A 23,613-nucleotide genomic window follows, 5' to 3' on the forward strand; every position below is an offset into this window, starting at 1 on the left:
GAGAGCGGTGTCCAGTGGTGATGGGCTGCAAAAACTCTGTGTGTTCCTGGTTATTTCGGCTTCTTTTGGAAGCTTCTCCCCTCCCTGATGGCTTGGGGAGGTTTGTCCCAGTGGCCGCTATGTCCCTGTGTCCATCTGGGGAAGGCAGACCCGCAGCAAAGGCTGGAGAGGCCGGGTCTGCTTTGTAGGAGCAGGGATGAAGGCAGGCGATTCCCACCATCCCACATGGGGCACCCCCAGTGCTGGGTGGGGCAATGCTGGGCACCCCCAGTACAGGATGGGGTGATGTTGGCACCCTGAGTACAGGATGGGGTGATGTTGGCACCCCCAGTGCGGGATGGGGCAATGCTGGGTACCCCCAGTACAGGATGGGGTGATGTTGGCACCCCGAGTACAGGATGGGCGATGCTGGGTACACCCAGTACAGGATGGGGCGATGTTGGCACCCTCAGTGCGGGATGGGAAATGCTGGGCACCCTCAGTGTGGGGTGGGCGATATCCAGGCTGCCCCCGGCCCCTGCCAGAGCAGAGCTTTCCAGTGGTGTCTCTTCTCTTCGTGCGGGGAGCAGTCTCCCCATGCCGAGGGGATCCCAGGGGAAGGACACCCGCCCCGCCACCCTCCTCCTCCTCCTCCTCAGCCCATCCCATCCCCCGGCAGCTCTGGGACCCCCGGGGCCCCGCCGTGTCCGCACCGAGCGAAGGCACCGCGGGGGCCGCTCCGGGGGCTCCGCGGGGGCGCTGCCACGGCCCCGCCGGTGCACAGGGGGTTCTCTGAGGGTTGGTTAATTAATTAATTTAATTAATTAATTAATGAGCTGCTGCTGCCGAACTGAGGGAGAGGCTGCTCGGAGGGGCTGGGGCGGGCTGGGGGCGGGTCCCCAGGCCCGGGGACTCTTATTTTGACCGCGGCGCTGCCGGGCGGGCGCTGCCGGGCCGCGCTCCGGGGCCGCCGCCTCCTTCCCCTGCCGGGCCCTCAGCGGCCTCGGGGCTGCTCGCGGTGTGCCGGGGGCTCCCGGGGCTGCTCGTGGTGTCCTGAGGGCTCCCGGGGCTGCTCGCCGTGTCCCTGGGCCTCCTCGGGGCTGTCCGCGGTGTCCTGAGGGCTCGCCCGGGGCTCTGAGCGGCTTTGGGAGCCTCTCGGGGACCCTCACACACCCCCGAGTGCCTCCGCTCCTCGGCACCGCGGGGGCTGCGGGGTCCGGCCCGGGGTGACCGGAGGGACACTCAGCCCTGGGTGACCGGGAAGGACACAGAGCTTGGGGTGACCGGAGTGACAGGGAGGGACACTCAAGGTGACCGGAGGGACACAGAGCTCGGGGTGACCAGGATGGACACACAGCCCAGAGTGACAGGGAGGGACACTCAGGGTGACCAGGAGGGACACACAGCCCGGAATGGCCGGGAGGGACACTCAGGGTGACCAGGAGGGACACAGAGCCCAGGAGGGCCCCGCTGGGGACGCTCCGGTGGAGCTCAGCGCTGTCCCAGCCTGTCCCACAGCCCGGGGCACCGCGGCGTGAGGGCAGCAGGGCCAGCGGAACCGCTCGGGTCAATCCGTGCATCGCGACAGCGACAGCCCCGGGGCTGGCACAGCTGTGCCGGGAGCGCCCGGGGGCTGCAGCTGTGGGATGGGAGCGGGATAACCCCGGCTGTGCCCCGCACCCGGCCAGAGCTCCCCGCGGAGCTGCAGGGCGAGAGATTCCCTGTGAAGCACAGGGGGAAGGACCCACCAGGATCCCCCAGCCCAGCCCCTGTCCCTGCCCAGCCCCAGCCTGGGCACCCCTGGCAGCGCTGCCCAAAGGCTCCTGGAGCTCTGGCAGCCTCGGGGCCGTGCCCATTCCCTGGGCAGCCTGGGCAGTGCCAGCACCCTCTGGGGGCAGAGCCTTGCCCTGAGCTCCAGCCTGAGCTGCCCTGGCCCAGCCCCAGCCGTGCCCTGGCTCCTGTCCCTGGCCCAGAGCACAGATGGGAGCTGCCCCTCGGGAGAAGCAGAACAGAAATGTCCATTTGTCCACTCAGAGGAGCGAGGTGTCAGCTGGGGCTACACGAGAGCGGCCTGAGGACCAAGGGATGGGGTCTGTCCCTCCAGAAAGCGGATAATAAATGTGTAAATTGACTTCAGAGCACTCAAAGGCTCCCGTTTTCCCCAAGAAACACGGATTGTCCTGTCCAGGAAGCTGGTGCAGCAGTACCTGCCCATCCCTGTGTCTCCCTGGGGCAGGTGTCACTTCCTCAGGATGGCCTCTGATGCAGCTGTGGGGCCAAGGAAGCCTTGCAGGTGTTTATCTCCCCCCTTGTGCTATTTTCTGCTTTAGTGGAGAGCTGTAAAAGGGATAATTGTTTTACAATCATGGGTTTAGGGCCTGGGCACGGGGAGGGGCCCTGAGGGGTTTGGGAGGTTTGGAGCTGTTGTGGGTGCTTGAGGTGTGGGAAGGGGAGTGCAAAGGCTGAAGGGACCCCTCTGTGGGGCAGAGCCAGGGCGAGCTGCTCCCTCTGCCCCATCTCTGTCTTCAGGTGACACAGACACCAAAAACCTAGCCCAAACTGGGCTGAAATGACCCAAAAGTGGGAGAAGCTGAAAAATGAGGTGATTTTCAACCTTTTGGCAGGAAAGACAGAGGGACTTTTCGACGCTTTCTGCGATTTTTGCAGGGATTTTATTTTATGTAGGTTTTTGGGCAAGCTGTGCTGCTGAAAGTTTGGGGAGCTCACGATGCGCTCAGCTGGGAGCGGGGCCGCTCTTTCCCCGCAGCCTGGGCGTGTGCAGGGGACTCGAGGGGATCAGTGAGGAGCCGCGGTTTGTGGGGGCGGTGCGGGGAGCGCGGGCTCCGTCCCAGCCCAGCGCTGTCCCCGTGTCACCGCAGCGCCATCCCCGCTCCGCCCGTACGGCACCTCCCGATGGGCGCCGCCATGACAGCGTACGGACAGCGGGGCCTCTGGGGGCCGCCATGCTGCCGCGCGCATGCGCAGTGCCCAGCCGAGAGTCTCCATTGAGAAGAATGAGGGGCAAGGGGCGGAGCCAAGGCGCGAGGAGCCGCCGGGGGGGCGGGGCTGCGCTCCGGGGCTCCGGCCATGGCCACAGTGGATGCCGAGGTGAGTGAGAGCGGCGGCGTCCATCTACCCGGGCGGGGGGAAGGAAGATGGGGGAGCGTGGAGTGGTATCGCCCAGGGCCAGGCGGGTTCTGTCGGAGGCCGGGAGGGGGGCCGTGCCCCCGCCGCCCCATGGTTCAGTCCAACTCCTCTGAGGGGAAGAATGTGGGAGCTGCTGCCATTGTGTGTAGGGGGGCCCAGGACTCTGTATAAGTTACACCCCTCCACGGTGAGTCAGTGGTATGTGCCATACAGATTCCGGGGCTCCCCCCAATGGGAGCGAGTGCGTGTGGCGGAGGCGGGAGGGGGGAGCGGCGGGGCCGCCATCCATGTTCCGGGGCCGGCCCATGCGGCGGGGCGGCGCTGGCGCGGCTCCATCCAGAGTCCGGGGCTCGGCCGGGCGCGGCGGCGGCGGCGGCGGGCGGGCCGGTGCTATGAGCCATGCAGGTTCCGGGGCGGCGGCGGCGGGAGCCATGCAGGGTCCGGGGCCGCGGGCGGGAGGAGCCCCTGAGGGAGCCGGGGCTGCGCGTCCCGGGGGAGCCCGGCCCGGAGTTGGTGCTGCCGGCGCCGCCGCCGCGGTGACACGGGGACAGCGCAGCCCTGCCGTGCTTCCCCGGAGCCGCGCCGGGCATGTGCAATCAACCATGGAACGGTTCGGGCTGGAAGGGACCCGAGGATCCAGTGGCACCCCTGGCATGGCAGGGACACCACCCGCTACTGCCGGCTGCTCCAAGCCCGTCCAGCCTGGCCCGGGACACTGCAGGGATCCCGGGGTGCCCGCAGAGCCCCGTCACCCGCCGGGCTCGGGGGGACACGGCCCCGCATCCCCCAGAACGGGCACTGCCGGGGGTGGCGGCAGCCGGGCTGTGACCGTGCCCGGGGTGTGAGGGCACACGGGGCTGCAGCACCGCTCCGTGTGCGGCTCAGCCCCGGCTGTGCACAGAGTGTAAACTTGTCACAGTCTGTGCCCTCAGGTGAACGCTGCAGAGCAGCTGGGCTGGGCTGGCTGCTGAGCCTTGGTGCTCTGAGAGAGCCACCAGGTAATGACGCAGGTGTGCATCGGACACGGGCTGCGACACAGGTGTGCAGTTGTACAAAGGCTGTCACACAGATCTGCATTGTACACAGACTGTCATACAGGTGTGCAGGGTTGTACAGAGGCTGTCGTACAGGTCTGCATCATACACAGACTGTCATACAGGTGTGCACTGGTGTATGGACTGTAATGCAGGTGTGCAGCTGTACAGAGGCTGTCATACAGGTGTGCATCATACACAGACTGTGATACAGGTGTGCATCATTGTCAGACTGTAATACAGGTGTACACTGGTGTATGGACTGTAATACAGGTGTGCAGAGACTGTCATACAGGTATGCATTGTGCACAGGTTATAACACAGGTGTACATTTGTACACAGACTGTGATCCAGGTGTGCATCATTCTCAGACTGTCGTACAGGTGTGCAGTGTACACAGGCTGTCATACAGGTGTACTGTTGTACAGAGGCTGTCATACATGTGTGCATCATTGTCAGACTGTCATACAGGTGTGCACTCATGTATGGACTGTAATACAGGTGTACTGTTGTACAGAGGCTGTCATACAGGTGTGCATCATTGTCAGACTGTCATACAGGTGTATAGAGACTAGAGACTGTCATACAGGTATGCACTGTACACAGGTTGTAACACAGGTGTACATTTGCACACAGACCATTAAACAGATATGCACTGAACACTGTAATACAGCTGTACAGGTGTACATAGGCTGTAATACAGGTGTGCATGTATGTACAGGCTGTCATACAGGTGTGCATATATGTGCAGGCTGTCATACAGGTGTGCATCATGTATGGACTGTCATACAGGTGTACTGTTGTGCAGAGACTGTCATACAGATGTCAGTGTGCACAGATTAATACAGGTGTACACTCATGGACTGTCACTGATGTATGGACTGTCATACAGGTGTGTAGTTGTACACAGGTGTACATTTGTGCACAGACTACAATACACGTGTGCACTGTACACAGTAATACAGGTGTACAGGTGTACATAGGCTGTAATACAGGTGTGCACAGATGTACAGGCTGTCATACAGGTGTGCATCATTGTCAGACTGTCATACAGGTGTGCACTGTACACAGACTGTGATCCAGGTGCACACTCGTGTACAGACCCACTGCAGCTTGTGCCCACAGCCAGGTGTGGTCACTGTCTGTGCCCCCCAGGTGTGCCAGGCTGGCTCTGCCTCTCCCAGCTCCCTCTCTGCAGTGCCTGGTTGGCAGGGCTGTGCTCTGGCCCAGGTGAGGTTTGTGTCACGGTCACAGGTGACACTGGCAGTGCTTTGGAAGTGCTGCAGACAGCTTGGATTTATTCCTCAGACAGGATCCCCGTCATTGTTGGAAGATTGTCCAACACTTCCTTCATGTTTTCTGTTCCATCCCCATTGGCCTGATCCTGCTGCCTTTCCCTGATGTTTTGCAGAGGATGAGTTAATTTTTCCCTGCGACAGAGGAATCAGCCCTTGAGTGCCTCTGTGACTCTGTGGTCCAGTTTTGCTTCCAGGAGAGTGGCAGGGCTGTAAGTGGGGCAGGAGCTGGCTCATAGCTCATCAACTCCTCCTGCACAGGTCAGTCCTGACCCTGCAGACACGCAGGTTTTATTTTGGGAAGCATCTCCAGGGGCCCTGGCTGGGTCTGCCCTGTGAGCAGAGCATTAAGAACCCTGCTCTCAGTCAGGCACAGCATCCCCAGATGTTGCTGTGGATTATGGGGAGGGAACAGTGACTCATTTGGAGTTTAATTCCTCCCCTCCCCCATGAACAGTTCTGTCTGAGGCCACATCTTGCTTATACCCCTCTGAGGCCACAGGGGAGGAAGTTGGTGTAACTCAGGCTGGAATGTGGGGACTGGAGGAGAAGCTCTTTGCTTCCCCAGTGCTGCTGTGGGAGAGCAAGGAAAAACATCCCACATTCTGCCAAGTGCAAGATGGAATGGTTTCACTTGGTTCAGAGAGGTGCAGAGGTGTTTTTTGGGAGGAGATCCTTGGATGGGAAGGTGATGTCTATGTGTCTGCAGGGAGTGCCCAACCAACTCTGCTGACAGCCACTGAACTCCAGACAAAAACTCCCAGTCTAGAACAGCTTCTTTCCAGATCTTAGTGCTGATGGCTGAGGGAGGATCTCTTTGAACACCAAGTTCTTGCTAAATCCTGTGAACTTCAGTTGTTGTTCTCTTCTGTCACCTGTCCCAGGTGATCTCTGTGCTGGGGAATGGCTGTGCTGCAGTCCTTAGGTGCAGTAACCACGAGGCTGCAGAAAGATCTGACTTTGCTGTTGGATTTCTTTAGCAGATGTCTTATATCCAGCCCAGTTTGGGGTTGTTACGTGCTTCAGACCTACTGCACTAAAGTTCAAACTTTAAGGAATTGAGATTTGAGGAATTGAGCCTCACTCAGCCAGCATGTATGAGGTGCACGTTCATCAGATTTGATGCTGCTCCTCCAGTTTGCACCAGTTTGCTGGAGAGCTGCCCTTGTGTTTGTGTGCTTCCCAAAATACTTGTTTGGTGCAGGTTTGGAGTTCAGGCCGTGCTGTTTTTCCTGGGGCCTGTGGTGACCTGGGGAGGCTGGTGCAGGAAGCGAGGTGTGTGTGTGGCTTTGAGTGAAGTGGTTCCCTCAGAAGTCACGCTGCATTTTCATCTTTTTTTTTTTCCCTTCTGTCTGTTCGGATCTGTAAAATCTCCTCTTCTGGAGGTGCAGCTTTGATCTCTAAAGCAACGAGAGAGAAGAGCAGGCAGAATTCCTGGCTGGGGATCTGGGATGGGCTCAGCACCAACAGCTCCTCATGCTGGGGCTGATCTGGGGTGGGCTCAGCACCAGCAGCTCCCCAGGCTGGGGATGGATTGGGGGTTCTGGGATGGGCTCAGCACCAGCAGCTCCTCATGCTGGATCTGGGATGGGCTCAGCACCAGCAGCTCCTCATGTTGGGGATGGATTGGGGATTCTGGGATGGGCTCAGCACCAGCAGCTCCCCAGGCTGGATCTGGGATGGGCTCAGCACCCAGCACTCCCCAGACTGGATCTATGATTCTGGGATGGGCTCAGCACCAGCAGCTCCTCATGCTGGGGATGGATTGGGGATTCTGGGATGGGCTCAGCACCCAGCAGCTCCTCATGCTGGATCTGGGATGGACTCAGCACCCAGCACTCCCCAGGCTGGATCTATGATTCTGGGATGGGCTCAGCACCAGCAGCTCCTCATGCTGGGGATGGATCTGGGATTCTGGGATGGGCTCAGCACCCAGCAGCTCCCCAGGCTGGGGATGGATTTCGGATTCTGGGATGGGCTCAGCACCAGCAGCTCCTCATGCTGGATCTGGGAAGGGCTCAGCACCAGCAGCTCCTCATGCTGGGGATGGATTGGGGGTTCTGGGATGGGCTCAGCACCAGCAGCTCCCCAGGCTGGGCTGAGCAGTTCCCAGGTCAGGGTGATGCTGAGGCTTCTCCCTGGCTCTGATCTCACCTCTCATCCCCTGCAGCCAGTGCTGGGAGCTCCCTGAGCCCCCTCCCAGCTCAGTCACCTCCCCACAGCATCAAGGGCCAGCATTTCCCTGCTCTGCCTGGAGAGAGGCTCCTGCAGCAGGTGCTGAGTGCAGGAGGGATCCCAGGAGCAGGGAGGGGGAGCTGCAGATTCCCACTGTGTGTCTGCCAGGTGTGGCACCATCCAGCTCTGCTCCCAGGCCTGCCCTCCCTCATTCCCTCCTGCCAGCCAGGAGAGGCCTCTGTGGTTTTTATTCACATTTCAGTCACTCATCTCAGGCAGACCTGGTGTGTTTTAAAGCCCAGCATTCCCCCTCAGAGCTGTGTCCTGCAGGGCAGCTGCTTCCCCAGGATCCCTGAGGTGTGTTCACAAAAAAAGAATTTTTAGTTTTGTTTTGTTTTTGTTTTTGGTTTTTTTTTCTCCTATCTGATACTCCTGAGGAGGTTTTAGAACATTTCTGAAGTAGGGAGGTTACTTTGTTAACAAGATAATAATTACACACAGCCCTGGCTGGTGAAGTCTTATCCTGTGTCAAACAGGTGCCAACTTTTATTTTTTCCATGAGTTCTCACATGTTGTGGGCTGGCAAAGGTCCATGGGGAACTCATCCTTTTCTTCCACCTAGAGAAACTTTAAATAATAACAGAATGAGCAAATAGGACTTGTGAAGCTTTAAGAAAGCCTTAGAAGTGCCCTTCAGCTGTGCTAAGCTGATGTGACTGAGCCAATGTGACTGAAGAGAGCATCTGAAGAACATTTTGTCAGTCAAGGCAGAATCAAAGGCCTGGGTTATACTTTAAATAAACTCTTCCAATATAATTATGCTGGCTGGAGAGAATGATTTTTCATTTCTTCTTGCTGAAATTGTAATAAAGGTCCTTGCTGTGGATGCAGCTTTATTAGTTTAGAGGTGATCCCAGACCAAGGTGCCTCATTTTTTGCTTTTCAAAGCAGAGCCTTGGTCTCCATTTGAGGAGTTTTGCCCACAAATAGTTCTCTGTCCATGAATACAAAGGAATTGCTCTGCCACAGCTGTGTCAGCAGAAGAAGGGAGAGATGCAATTACCAGCAAAAAGCCCAACAGCAATGAGGAGAAGCAGCAGCTCCTCCATGGGGGAGCCTGTTGGAGTCTCTGGAGCTGGGCACAGACATCCCTGGGCTGGTGCTGGGCCGTGGATATCCCATCTCCAGTGTGCACCAGGGCAGCTGTACTGGGCTGATCAGGGGCTGATCTGCAGTGCCAGTCTGAGCCTTGCTCTTTACCAGCTTGCCTGGCCTCTGTCCCTTCCCCTCTCCACCCCTCTCTTCCCTCTGGGAAATTGATTCATGGAAAATTCTCAACACCTGACAGAGGGCTCACGTAGTGTGCAAACCTTAAGGTAAGAAATGCTGAAATTTGCTATAAATCAATTTCCCACACTTTCCCTCTTGCCAAGTTTGGGCCACAGCACCCCAGAGAAGGAGGAGGTGAGAGGAAATTGTGTCTTGTGAGAGGTTCAATGAGTCTGTTTGGGTGCTTCAAGACACATCTTGGAGAGTTCCCTCTTCCTGGCTGTTGTGGCAGCCAAAGGTCACCACGGAGCTGAGCCAGCTGTGTGTGGAGCAGGAGGAGCAGGGCTGTGAGTCTGTGCTCCCTTGATGTGGGGCTGTGTGGGCAGGGACAGCCCATTGCTGGTGGCTGGAGTCTGCTTGAAGTGGTGAAGTGAATGCAGCAGGGAATGAAGAGTTTGGTGTGGCCCCTCCTAGCTCTGGGCAGTTCCTAAACCCAGAATAAACCATGCTTGGAAGAACTGTCAGTGTGGTATTGCTGTGTCTAAAATAGAAAAGCTTCTCAAAGCTTTCCTGCTTTTAAGTAAAACTTTGTAGCATAGAAAGTATCAAGCACATCCAGCACATCCTCTTTTCAAGTAGGAAATGTTGCTCCAGGAGGATTCCTGTTTCCTTAATGCCCAGCACAATCCCCACCATTGTTTTTTTGCCATTTGCTCCTGTCTCAGCCTGGATTTCTGTTTGGGATGGTTCAGAGCTGCTGCCTGACTGATGGCACAGGCAGATCCTGAGCCCACCTGAGCTGTCTGGGTGTACCAGGGGCTGGCTTGGGGCTGGGGATGGGCTATTCCATATTAATCCATCCTTTTCAGTGTCTCCTTCTGGCAGGAGAGCTCTCTGAGGCAGTGTCAGTTCAGGACAGGGAGATGCTGAGTGGCAGAGAAAATTCAGGTCCACTTCTGTTTGCATAAGGCTGATCATCCTGCAGAGCCAGCACATGGACAGGGAGGAAATTTGCAGGTGGTGCAGCTGGGGAGGAAGTAAATATGGAGCAGGATAACCAGGCTGACATGGATAAACCCAAAATAAAGCCAGGTAAGTGACTGAGCCTTCCAGGGAAATGTGAAATTCTGCGAACAGGGATAAAAATAATGACAGGGATTGTAAATCCTGGGGTCAGCTGGGCCAGAACCTGCTCCAGAAGGTGCTGTGAGCTCAGTGCAGCATTTACAGCAGCAGCAGGACTGGGGAGCAGAGCTGGGTGGGGGTCAGAGGTGCCCAAAGGTGGCACAGATCCATTCCCTGTGCCAGTCCAGGAGCCCTGGGATGCTGCAGCAGCACTGCCTGCCCGTGGTGTTCTTGCTGGTGGAAATCAGAGGAATGAGGTGTTTATTGCTTCTGGGGTAGCCAGGAGGGGCCTGATGGGCTGAGCCAGCCCCAGAGAAGGGAGCAGGGCAGGAGGGCACCTCTGTGCACAGGGAATGGCAGTGCAGGTGTCTGAGCTGCCACAGGCTGCGCTGGGGCCTTTATGAGGGTAAATGTTGTTCAGAGTGCTGCTCCAGGCTTTTAATTAATTTGGAACTCAAGTGCAGATGTGGACAGAAGGATTTGAGCATGTTGTCTTGAAAAAGGGAGCCCTGGTCTCCCCAGGCTCCTGGCCATGACCTGCAGGTGCATTTAAGTACAGCCCTGAGAGCAATGAAATCCATATTTCTCTCCTTCTTTTCATTTTTAAGCATCAGCTCCTGTTTTCTTGAGAATCTGAGCTACCTTCTTCCTCTCCAGTTGCACATTTCCAATCCTTGCAGTTTCAGAGGAAGTTTTAATAGGTAATTTCTCCCACAGGCTCAAAGCCAGAAGGCAAATTACCCCCATGCTTTATCCAACTTCACTGGGAATTGGGGATGTTTCATACTGCTGACCCAGAGCATTCAGAAGCTCTGCTTCTCTCAAAAATCATAATATTGTTTCAAGAAGTGGGAAATTAAACATGCACATGGTAGAAGACTTAGAAAGGATTAATGGGTTTCAAAATTACATGCTTCATCCAGCTGCTGATTTGGGAATTGAAAGTATGCCTGTTGCAGAATTGGGAGGGAGGTACTGAAACGTGGTGTTCCTCAGCATCCAGTGAATGCAAATATCCCAAATCTGTGATTCCAAAGCCTTGCCCAATTGCCAGACTGACTCCAGGTTTGATGCTGGGTTAGCTCGGCCCAGGTGGGAGCAGCTGGGTGGAAAAACCCTCTGTATATTTTATTTTGTTTTCCCTGCAGTTTAATTTGTCCTCTGTTGATTATCTCAGCTCCTGGGGTGTCACCCAAGGCACATTTTTAGGCTGCTTTGACTGAAGTTCATTCCCTGTGTGTGAGTTTTGATTGAGGCACATGGAAGGTGCTGGAGGCTCCTTTTGGCTCCTCCTGCCTTGTGAGGAGCATTTGGGATCTGGTTTGGGGCAGCACCTCCAGCCTGGAGGTCACTGGGACCTGCACTAAATAGGAGATGGGTGTTGGAGTCATTAAAGCATTTTTGGGACCTGGGAAATTATCTTCATATGTCCATTGAGGCTGGCAGCAAATTTACAGCCTGTCAAGTGTGGGTTTGGAGGTGTAAAATAGAGGATATTTGTATCTGGGAGATGAAAGCATTAACAATGGGCTGGGAGCTGGTTTGTGTGGTTCCATGTAGGATCCTGCCAGTTTGCACAAAAACCTCCAGATTATGAGAATCTAAAAGATGAGTCTGAATATTTTAGTAATTGAAGAGTATTATTAATATTTGATGTCTTAAATCAACACCCAGAAGGCTCTGCTGAACTGGTAACCAAGACATGAGGTGCCTTTAATTGCAAACTTGTTTGTAATGGCTTTTGTCGGCTCTGTGTTTTAAGTGTTAAGGGTCTGTGAATCCCATACATTTGAAATCCTTTTGTTCTTTGGATTAGGAGGGGTGTTCTTTAATCTTTCTGGGCTGGATTCAGATTGGGGCTTTAATGCCTTCTTAATATGCAAAGGTGATTGTTTGTGAGGTGTCCTGTCGGGCCTGGAGGTGACATCTGGAATATTTAATCCTTTTTGCCACACTCTGAGGACAAACAAGGACTGTTCCTTTAAAGAAGGCCCTGGATGAGCTGGAATATTTCCTCTTGCTGTATTGCCAGCTCCTGTAGCTCCATGTGTGGAGAGGTGAGGTGAAGGTCCTGCCTGTCCTTTCGTGCCATCCCCCTGCAGCAGGGAGGTGCCACCCGTGAGCAGACAGACAAACTGCAGCTCTGTCTGCTTTGAATTTGGGAATTCACAGCGCCAGGAGCTGCCGGCGTGCAGCGTTGGGAAAGGCCAGCGAGGGGGGATCATATTCTGTCTTTTATTTCCACTCTGGTTTCTAGGAGCTGCAAGTTGTGTTTCTCATGGTTTTTTTTTCAAGATTTTAAAAAGATTTCTGCCACACACAGTGAGCTCCATGCCTATCTCGCCCTTCTTCTGGGTTTTTATTGTGAGTTTTGTTGTTTCCTTCCCTGTAGAATGTGCCCTTTGTGCTGGTGATCTGGTTATGTTCTTGTGTTTCCAGGAGTTTGCCTTTGATAAGAGCACGTTGGTATTAATCATTTATGGCTTTTATTAAAACCTTACTGGTTTGATGTTTTCTCAGCCTTCCAGACTGCCCTCACAGAGGCTGCTTTATAGACATCATTTATCTCCTGCCCCTGGCTGACAGCAGCCCCAAATTTTCCCTCCTCCTGCAGATGCTGTGCTTTGTGCAGGGAGGACGTGCACGTTGTGTGGCTGTTGCTGCTGGGATTGTGACTGGTGTGTGGGCTGGAATTGGGGTTTGGGGCTGTCTCAGTGACATAGGACACATGGATTGTCCCAGTCCCCATCCCATCCCATCCCATCCCATCCCATCCCATCCCATCCCATCCCATCCCATCCCATCCCATCCCATCCCATCCCATCCCCATCCCCATCCCCATCCCCATCCCCATCCCATCCCTGGTGGCTCAGGTATGGACCTGCTGTGACCCCAGGGCTGTGCAAGAGGAGGAGGAAGGGCAGGAGGTGATGAGGAACGAGGCTCATCTCTCAGCTCTGGGCCTTGGCCAGTTTCCCCAGCCAGTTTGCCTTTCTCCACTGGGCCTTTGTTCCCAGCCATGCTTCCCATGAAAGGCAGAGCTGCTCTGTTGGCTGCAGGGAACCTCCTCCCCACACTGCACAGCCCTGCAGGGGATGAGCCCCAGGGCTGCCTTGGGGCTGGGAGCCCCAGCCTGGCACTTGTCTTCTCCTGTGACAAGGAGGAGAACCAGCTGGGAGGGGAGATTTCCATTGTCTGCCTTGGGATGAGCCCCAGCACCCTGTGCCTCTTTAGGGTGGGCAAACCCTAAGGACACAGCTTGGACATTCCCCAAGAACAGGGAGGTTTGGGCTGGTTCCCCTCACTCGTGACCCAGCAGCTCGAGGCCGGCGTGGGCAGAGCTGCAGAATTTGCAGACGTGGCCACAGAGCTGCAGCAGGAGGAGGAGGAGGAGGCCCCGTGTCTGTGTGTGTTTATACTCTGCATGCCCACGATAGCCAAAACTCTTCTTTAAACGACCAAAACTCCTCAGTGGAAGTTGATGTGGGGCTGCCAAGTGTAACTCCTGATGCAACAGTGTCTGCTGTGAAGAGAGATGGCAATGTTTGCTGGTGTGTCCCGGTGACTCAGAGCCCTCCCTGCCCCATGGTGATGCTGATGCAGTTGCTGATCCCTGCCAAAGCAAGCAGTCCTCACAAGGAGATTAGACAGAGCACTCCCTGCCCCCCTGCTGGCTGCTCGTTAACATTTCCTTGCCGATGTATTATTAATTAAGCTAATTTTTATTGCCCTGTAAGTGTGGAGGGTGCTTTGTAAGCTCAGAGCTTGTGTTCCAGGGTTCCTGCAGCGTGGTCCCATGTGTGAAATGAGGCTGGGACTGTGTGGTTGAGTGTTGAGGAAAGGTAAATCTGTGGGTTTGGCTTTCTTTTTCCTCCCTTAGCAGCTGCCTGGCTTGGTGTCTGGGGCTGGTGAGTGTGCTGCTGTCTGAGCAGAGGCCTGAGGAAATGCTGGCTGTGCAGAATTGGTGCAGACAGACAATAGGACTTAAGTGCAAGCAGAGTTTGCAGCATTGACCCTCCATAAGACAGAAGATTACCCAAACTGGAGTATTATATTAAAAAGAGTTCTGGGACCTGATCCAAACTTCCAGAAGTCAGGGAGGGATTTGCCATCAGCTGCAGTGAGAGCAGCCTCCCTGCAGTGTGCCCAGGCAATGGGACAGGCAGCAGCTTAAACAAAAGGAGTTAAAGAAGTGTCCAGGCAAGGCTGGTTGAGGTTTTGCTGCCTGTGGTGCTTTTCCCAGCTGTAAAACAGAGGTAATTTTTCCCCCAAAGTTCAAAGGCCTGACTTGGTGTTGAAAGCCTTTAACTGGAATTGTTGAAGAAGTGCTGAATGTTAGTTTTTAAATGTAGAGATTATCTTCATTAGGTAAGAGATGGCGAGTTACATAACAGTCACTATTTTATGTGCTCTGGTTTTTGGCTTTATTCCTTGACATCATGGCCAGGCCTGATGAAGGGAATAGAAAACTTCCAGAAGCACTTTGTGAAGTATGAACTATTTGTGATCAAAGCCAGTGGGACTCTGAAGGTCCAGCTCCTCATCTCTGGACTTGTGATAGCAGCCTTGGATTCACCTTGAAAATGGGACCTGTGATCTTTCATATGTTCTTATTTTGTTCTTAAATTAGGCTAATGCATCCTGTTCCAACTGATGCAATTATTAACAAACCTGGGCAATTATGACATCTATTGTACAGACATTCTGTGCTTCTTGCTAGGAAAAAGACACTTTTAATAAACAAATCCACCTTGACAACCTGTCAAGGACTTCTCTGAAGCAGAATTGAACGAGTCACCTCAGTGACCTTTCCTTTCTGTTCTGTTGTGTTTGGTTTTTTGACGTGGTCTTGCAAGAGCACAGCAGCTGCAGCTGGAGGTTCAGGCCTGGTTTCAGAGGGCAGGGGATGCAGGAAAGCAGGGAGAGGATCCCAGGGGCTGGATCCCCCCAGCATCCCATGCCCTGCTGGATCCCCCAGCCACAGCCTCCATCTGGCCTTGCAGAAAGCCTGGGAAAAACCCTGCTCTCTTGGTTGGTTCAGCTGTTTTACTTTTTAATTTTTTTTTTTTTTTTTTTGAATGAGAAAAAGCCCTGAATGTTTTGGCACAAATTCTCAATGCTTTCTTTTATTCCACATGTGAGAAACTGATGTGGTTTCTCAGCCTGGGTAGGATCCACTCCATCGTGGGCTGCCACCAGGAGTTCAAGGCAGATCTTAAATCCTACTTAAACCTCCCTCTCCAGCAGATCAGCTTTGTTTGGCTCTGGGCACAGGAGTGGGAAGGAGTGTGTTATATGCAGTACTAGGAGTTAAATTGCATGGAAGGAAAATCAGGCAGCATTGTTTTCTCACTGCATTATCAGAACTTTGTGAAGGTTTGGCCCATGGAGGGTTGTGCTGACTGGAAATATCCCTGTGTGTCACATCACCCAGGAGGGGAGGAAAGGAGAAGGAAAGAGAGGATTTCCTGCCTCTGCCAGACATTCCTGGCTGTCCCAACAGATTGTTCTTCCCTTGCTGCCAGGGGGCTGAGAGACACAGGCCACCTCTGCAGGGCAATTCCCAGGAAAATGGGCAGCCACAGAATCACTGATCAGTCAGGCTGGAAGGAGCACAGTGGCTCATCAGCCCCATTTCTTTCTGTGGGAATCTTGAATCAGAACGATTGTTAATCTCCATGTGAGTTGAGCAGTAGGTTTTCCCCGGCTGAGTTTCAGAGTTAATCCCCTGTAGCCTCTGCCATTATCTGGGTGCTGTGTCCCCTCCCCTGAGCTCTCCAGCTGTGCTGTAGCTCTGGGCACATCTGTCCCTCCCCACAGGAGGCTGTATCACCTCCCTGCCTGCTGGGCTGGGCAGCTTCTGTGAGGAGCAGTTAACATCTCTATCTTTTCTAGTGCATCCTCTGAGCTGCTGATGTGACTGCAGCAGCTTCTCCAGGGATAGGGTGCCCAAAATCAGATTAAAACCCCTTTCCTTGCCCTGACAGCCCCTGGGGTGTGATGAGGGATCTCCCTGTGGCACGGTTGTTTATATGAACACAGTTCCATGGGGGAATAGCCCACGGTCCAGGGCAGACCCAAAGCAGGAGGAAGAGGAGCAGGGCAGTGCTGAGGGCTCAGTTTCCCTCAGGTGTGGAGTCTCCCTGAGCAACCTTGGCCCTGTGCTCCCAGAACAGGCAGGTTCTGCTGCTGGGATCCTCACAGTTCATGGGGCTTCCCCACCTCTGAATTTTAATCCAAAGTGGGGAATAAATGCTGTTCATCCTCTTTGCTGCTTGGTCTGTAACCTGTGCAGGTGGTCAGGGAGCTCTGGAATTACCCAACAAGGCCAGACTGGGGGGTTTGGGACCTGCAAACATGAATGCATCAGAGCAGTAATTACTAATTATGCCAGTAATGGTGTTCCAGAGCATTCAGCCCTGCAGGGAGAGCTGTTTGTGTGACACAGGGGCACAGACACTGCAGCAGCTGCAGGTCCAGGCCCTGGCTGTGTGGGCAGGTGTGAGCCTTGCCTCCATCCAGGAATCTGTGTGGGTGTCTTGGATGGTTTGAACCTGGCTGCAGCTTTTGCTGGCAAAATTAGCCTTCCTGAGTGAGTGAGCTGCTTCCATGGCATAAAGATCTTTTTGGATGGGCTCCTGGGCTCCTCCCAGCCCTCCTCAGCAGAGCAGGAAGAAGCAGTGATGTGTTTTCCCCTCAGTTACAGGTTTTATCCATTGCATTTGTAGAAATAATTGACAGGATGGTCATGGCAGCTCCTTTGCATTCTGAAAGTAATGATCATTAATGAATATTCTGTTTGTATAATGATGATTCCCAGGTTGAAGCTCTTTGTGGGAAGTTTTGGGGCACAGCTGTGTTGGTGTCAGCACATTCAGGTAGGAGAGCATTTCTGTAGGTCTAACTTTGACCTGTCTCAATAGAATTGTCATGTATAGAGGTGCCTTTATCAGGAATGGCTAAAAAGATGCCAAAATTGTGGTTGCACCAGTCTTCAGGTCCTTGGATTAATTGACTTCTTTTTTTACATTATACAGTTCCAGCATTTATCATTCTGTCTGTTTGAATTTTTGTGTTTTTCTGTGGTTTTTTGTCGTAACAGGTCAAATGGGGAAGAAGCTATTTTGGAATTGGGAAGCTGGGCTGGAGGTGCCAGCTGAGGTGAGGCTGGAGCACATCCCAGTGCTCTGCTCTGTGTGCCATGGGCAGAGCTCAGAGGGGACAGAGATTCCCCAGAGCTGTGAGCAGGCACAAGGAGGCACCTGAGCATTGGCCCTGGGCTGGTTTGGAACCTCACAGCCATGGACAGCAGGGCCTTGGGTCAGGTTGCAGCAAACCCTTCAGGTTTCCTCAGGTGTGGGAAGAGACCCAAAAGCTGCCATGGCAGCCTTGGTCCTGTGCTCCCAGAACAGACAGGTTCTGCTGCTGGCATCCTCACAGTTCATGGGACTTCTCCACCTCTGAATTTTAACCCAGAGTGGGGAATAAATGCTGTTCATCCTCTTTGCTGCCTGCTCTGTAACCTGTGCAGGTGGTCACAAGGAGCTGAGGCCAGCTCTGAGCCTGGCTTTGAGCCTCACTTTTCTGGAGCTGGTCCTGCCTTTGCTCATTTTCATAATCCACCCTGAGGATTTTTGTGTCTTCATCAGCTTCACTGATGAAGGATTTGCTTAAGCTTTGAAAAGAAAATTTTTTTTTTGCTTTTACACTTCAAGCCAGACCCTCCAGGACTTCTCTGCTGCTGCTGCTTAGGTTGTGTGAGTGGTTTGTAACCCCATGTAGCAAATGTGGCTCCTGCAAGGGGCTCCCTTTCCTCTCAGAGCCTTCTGGAAGCTGCTGGCAGAGCCAGGGTTAAAGCCAGGTGACAGGAAGAGCAGGCACAGAGGGACAGTGCTTGTTACATAACAGAGGTTGCCTTTAAACTGGGTTTTTTATCATGGGCTACACACCAGAGTTAGCCAGGTCCTTGTGCCCAGTGTGGTGCAAAATGTGTGTGGAGGATCTTCTGAGCTCTTGCAGAGTTCTCCAGGGTTAGGATTGGGCTGCAGACAGCACACAGAACCCTCCAAGGATGGATTCTGGCAGTGGGTTCCATCACACAGCAGCCTGGTGCTTGCTGTCTGTCCCCGCCCAGCTGCAGGGCTGGCAGTTCCAGCCAGGACACTCTCCCCACATCCTGGGGGCAGTGTCCCTGTGCTGAACATGCCTGAAGGGACAGAGAGGATCCCTGAATCAGTCTGCCTTGAGGATTATTTCCTAAGGCATCCATGTTCCTTACAGCAAGGCCCCTCTGCTAAGCCCTGCAAGGTGCAGTTGTCTCAGTGAGCTGCTGGAATGTCACTTAACCTGGATTTGTCCAGTGAGGGGAATTCTGACCACATCTCCTGCTGCAAGGACAACCTGCTGGACATGCAAGCAGGGATTGACTCTGCCTTGACAGAAACACGTGTCCCTAATTCCTACAAAGTCAGCTGGGAATGGCAGCCTTGTGCTGGGCATGAAAGGATGGATCACAGGGAGGAGCAGGGCTCTGGTCAGTCATAGGGCTCCTGATGAGAGGCCGACATGGGGCTGAGCTGCTGGAATTCCTCACTGGGATGATCTACTTGCTAAATTATCATTGTGCCCAGCAGAGGATGGGAGATGGCAGTTCCCTGCTCTCAGGGAGGTCTCCTGGTCCCATTTTACATTGTTACTGTCTCCTTGATCACATCCTCCGTGGGGCTGTGGAGTCCTTTTGTTCTCTGCTCTACTTTCCAGCATTTTTGTTGCTCTAGCAACACTTGCAGCCCCAAAGCAGCGGGATCCTGGTGCTAACACAATGCTGCATTTGAAAGAAGGAAGCAGAGCACGACAGGTGATCTCCAGCTTTTGTATGGAATGGCTGTGCCTTGAGATGGGAGGATGAATGGCAGGTTGTGATGTCTTATTGTCTTGCAACTGGCATTGCTTTTTGTCATAAAAGGTGAGAAATAGTTTTGTGTTGCTGCCACAGCTGTGGTTTGTAAAGTTGCTGTGTTGTTTTCCTTGTGTGGGGTAGGTCAGCGCTGGTTGGAGTGGGGTGTGGGAGCCAGGCCCATGGCAGGCAGCTCCTTCCTGGGTAAATAAAAATGTTTTCCATGCCCAGCAACTCCAGCAGCTCTGCAGGCTCCTCCCCAGAGCTGGGCTGCCACGGGACTGTCCTTACAGCATGGATCTACTGAGCTGCTGGAGGGGGAAGGAAAAGTCCATATTTATATCAGAAAACTGCAGGTATTGGGTGAAAACCTTTCCTGCAAAACTCAGGAGCCTCTGGTGCTCTGCACTGCGGTCTGTGGGATCCTGTCAGCTGCTCTGGCATTTTGTAGCTTCTCTATATATGGTGAGAGTGATACAGGAAGATGCATTTAACACCTTTTTTTTTTCCCTCCTGAGTGCTCTCCCATGCTTTGCCACGGTGCTGCAGACAAGGCTGGCAGTGTAAAAGCCACCTGTAGGTGCTCTGTGGGTAAGAAGAGAAGAAATCTTTTTGTGATTTTGGGCACAGCTTCCCACAGCTTCCTGCTGGCCCAGCCACTGCTGCAAGGACCTGAGTGCACCCTGTCTAGATGGAAGTGAAAACCTCAGTAGGCTCCTCAAGAAGTCTGTCCCAGCTGCAGAGTAAAGTTGAAATAATCCATTATCTGCTGCCTTTTACCCTCCCAGACCACTGAAAAGTGTCGAAGACAGGATATTTAGAATGTATCCTCAGATACCTGAATTTTGTGGCAAGTGGAGTGTGAAGAGTGAGTAGCAGCTATGGGATTGATCTTGTTTCCAGTGGGTCATCCCTTTTTATTTAGGTATTATGCTCAAAATCTTGTTTTTTCAAGCTGGTATGATTGCAGATACTCAATCTGCAAGATTTGGTCATCATTATACAAACACTCCCCTTCCTGGGACCAATGATAGGATATTCCCAAGTCATTCCTTTTCCTCTCTTGGGCACTTGGCACTTTTTGGGCCCCTGGCAGCCTGGGTGGAGTGGTGGTGGAGCTGCCCCAAACCTGATGAATCTGGGACATTTCTGTAGCACTGAAAGCCTCACAGGCTCCAAGGGGCTTGGATTTACAGTGCTTGGGCAGCTTTTGGGTGTCTTGGTTCCATCCTCCCGTGCCCCTGGTGAGCTCCTGATGTGGAGCACAGAGCATCCTGCAGGCCACCACCCTCCTCAGCAGCACCAGCAGGATTAGTCAAATGTTTCTGCTCTTTTGGTGCTTTTGGGCTGTTGCCATGACTTGTGCAAGAACCCATGGACAAACAGGGAAGTTTCTAGAATCTACAGAACTAGATAGAAGGTTGTGTTTGCCCTTGCAGTGATAGATAGATAGATAGATAGATAGATAGATAGATAGATAGATAGATGATAGATAGATAGATAGATAGATAGATAGATAGATAGATAGATAGATAGATAGATAGATAGATAGATATTGTCGTTGCACTGGGCTGGCATTCCAGTCTTCTGCAAATTAAATGGGCAATTTTTATCTCTTTTCATATAAATGAGCCTGTGAAGGGAGTCTGCTCTGAGGGCATGAAATGCCTCCCTGAGTTTTCAGCTGGTTTTCTTCGTTGCACTGTTGGCACTGCTGGGTTGAAAGTGTTGCCTCTGGGTCACACTGAAATGCTCATGAGGAGCCTTTGGCTCCCGTGCTTGTCTCATGTTTTAGGCCATGAAAAAGGGAGGAAGTGCATTTCCTGGGATGAAATGATTGATTGTACACCCAGGGCACAGAGTTCACAGCAGGGGGATAAGAGAGGTGTCGTTAATTTGCTGTCTGGGGGGTGTTAAACACGTTTTTGTTGGGGTTTGAGGCTCCTGGTGAGCAGCAAGGTGTGTCCCAGGGATTGAGGAGTGTTTTGGGAGGGCTGCTTTTCCCCTACATGTCATTGTTTGAAGGAGAAGAGTTTTGCTTCCTCCTCTCTCTCATCATCTTCATCCAGCTGCCACTCAAGCTACTCCTGAGAGGTGAGGAGTGTCAGGGGTGGATTTCAGCACATCACCTTCTATCTCCCGAGCTGTAAATTAGTGATAGCCACCACACTGTTGTGCAGGAATCCCCCTGACCTGGCTGCTCTTCCAGGCAGTTTGAAGGCTGGGTGGGTTTTTAAATGATGATATTTTAAAATTTGAGGACAGCTTTGATTTATTGACCTGCTGCCTCCACAAATCGAGCTGTCTGGGCTGGCATCTGCAGATAAGAGGCTGTCGAGTAATTGCTTATTATTGACTGATTGCCAGCTTGGGCTGTTTGCTTGCAGAAGAATCAATAGTAGTCAATCTTCAAAGTCTAAACTCTCAGGGAGTATGACTGGTTTCCAAATGAGGAATGACAGGTCAGGATAACTCCATAGCTGCTCTCCCACCTTCACGTGTGGGTGCAATCCTGCTGTGGAGGAGGAAGAGCGGGACATGATCTTCCTCCGTCGAGGCTTTTTCACCTCTGCCTCCTCCAAAGCCTGGGGGTTTCTTTGCTGGGTTTTCAGGGTCAGATCCCACCTGGCTCCAGACCTTCCCTGGAGGAGCTGGGGCAGGCTCAGCAGCACCTGAGATCCGTGGGAGGAGAGGGGAGGATGAGGTGCTGCCATCAGTCATTAAGTCCCCGAAGGATGGAGCAGGGAGGGGCGGCTGAGCGGCCTGTGCTCTGACACATCCAAACCAACCAGTTTGGATGCTTTATAAATAAAACAAAGCCTCTATTTTAATGCATGGTAACAGAGATTCCCTTTCTGGGGGTGATTCTATTTAGGTGGCAACGGAGCAAAATATCCAGTGTCACCATAGGTTTTATCATTTCTTGCGGGGACGGTCGCTATGGTGAGCGAGCACTGTCAAACACAGCCATAGCCCTTCTTTAACACTCTCCTGGCATCCTGCCTTTTTGTGGATTCATTTCTGGGGCTTAAAACATTAAAGGGGCTTCATGGCATCAAAGACACTCTAGACTTTTCGAAAAATAAGTACATGTTTAGGTGGTTGTAATGGCTGGGAGAAGCCTGGAGCTGTGTCTGGGAAGTGAGCTCAGACCTTGGGCTGCAGCCCCCTCTGGGTTTTTTTCTCCTTGGGCTCAGAGGTTGTGATTTTCCCTGGACTCAGGGCTTGCAGTCTGGTTTCTGCATGTCCTAGACTCAAGCTGGGTTTAAAAGTTGAAATAAGAGCCTTTGGGGGGAGGGGGAGGCTTGGATCTCTTTCAGCTACAAAGAGCAATTAAGCAACAGGACATAAAATAGATAAATGGGAAGGGGAAGGGCAGAACCCTGGAATATGAGAAGATGAAAATGGAAGAAACTATTTCTGCAGTGTATTTGTCCTTAATGTTGGAGCTTTATTTTCACCAGGAAGGCTTTGAATTGAGGGTCATCCTTTGAGGTGAGAGAGAAATATCTCAAATAGAGCAGTTTAATCTACAGTGGTCTAGGAGAGAATGGACAAGATTACTTGAACAGCCTTGTTTAGATACTGGATTTGTTGTCTAACAGCAAATCCTCATTTGCATGGGTCCTTAATCTGTGGAGTTAAATGTGTCTCAGGATCTGTTACCAACTGTGTTGCAGAGTTGAGAACTAGATTTTTAAAGCTGTTCCTTTTTATTAGAATGTTTCCCCTCCCCCTCCCTGCACCCCAAATTCTTCCTGATTTTTTTTCTGAAAAGCAAAGATGAGCCAACAAGTGATGCAAAAGGAAAAATGTGCCAGTGAGAAGAAGCTATTTTTGACTCCAGCTTCAGTGGGTGAACTGTCCACCAGGCTGTAGAGAAAAGCCAAGGTCAGACATTTCAAACAGTGTCGCAGGGAAACCACTGCCCCCCTCCTTCCTGAAAGGGGCCATGGACCTGAAATCTCTCAACCTCCTTGGAGCAGGAGCCTTGGGCAGAGCTCCTTTGTGGAGCCCTGGGAAGGGCTTCAGCCCTTGGTTTGGGGGCTGCTCGCTGCGCCTGGAGCCCTGAAATGGCATTTCCTCATGTGTGCAGCAGCCCTCACTCATGAAATGGATGCAAGTGCTGAAAAAGCTCCCGCGTGAGCATGCTCACTGGAAGATTAATCCTTTAGAGGGAGTTGGAGAGTTAAGCTACTGTAATTTCTCTGCAGTTGGCTGCAGTAAACAACTGCTCTAAAGACACGAGGAAAAAAATTGACGGAGGTATATATGGCATTAATGTACATATCTTTTTGTGTTTCTCCTTTCAGGTTGAGGGTTTGAGAAAGGTTTTTTTCTCTATGAGCCGGGGAAGAGGGAGCTGTGTAATGATTTTATGGGTGACCTTCATGTTGTGGTTTCTTTTTTTCCTCCAGGCCAAAGTAATCCTATTTCCGTGCAAGGCCATCCTGAGGCTCGGGCTGGCTTTCTAGAGCTGGGGTAGAGCACCAGGGTGGCTTCGTGTTGAGTGAAATGATTAGAGGAGGTGAGGCCTTGCTGCTCGTTGAGCTGTGTTGGCAGAAGGGAGCTGCAAACACCTCGTCCTGTTTAGTTGTGAGCAGAACCCAGTGGGACTCGATCTCTCATGCTTCTGTTGGGAAGAAAATGTGTGACAGGATTAGCTTTGCCTCCAGAAGACTAGTCTTGTGCT

The 23,613-nt window shown here is 52.8% G+C and overlaps 1 protein-coding gene across 2 annotated transcripts in view; it reads left to right on the forward strand.

Annotated features, from left to right (window-relative positions):
- The first annotated feature begins 3,034 nt into the window (after positions 1–3,034).
- Positions 3,035–23,613, forward strand: part of LOC131091903 (histone-lysine N-methyltransferase EHMT1-like) — a 124,992-nt gene continuing 104,413 nt past the window's right edge. The window contains exon 1 of one of the 2 annotated variants that reach the window (XM_058038264.1): positions 3,035–3,087. In XM_058038264.1, coding sequence (XP_057894247.1) covers positions 3,067–3,087 — 21 coding nt within the window. In that variant the 5' untranslated portion in view covers positions 3,035–3,066. Of the gene's footprint in view, positions 3,088–23,102; positions 23,187–23,613 lie in introns of those variants that run through there. The other variant, XM_058038267.1, reaches the window with a different exon arrangement.

Source organism: Melospiza georgiana, chromosome 20 (assembly GCF_028018845.1).
Source record: "Melospiza georgiana isolate bMelGeo1 chromosome 20, bMelGeo1.pri, whole genome shotgun sequence".
NCBI lineage: Eukaryota > Metazoa > Chordata > Aves > Passeriformes > Passerellidae > Melospiza > Melospiza georgiana.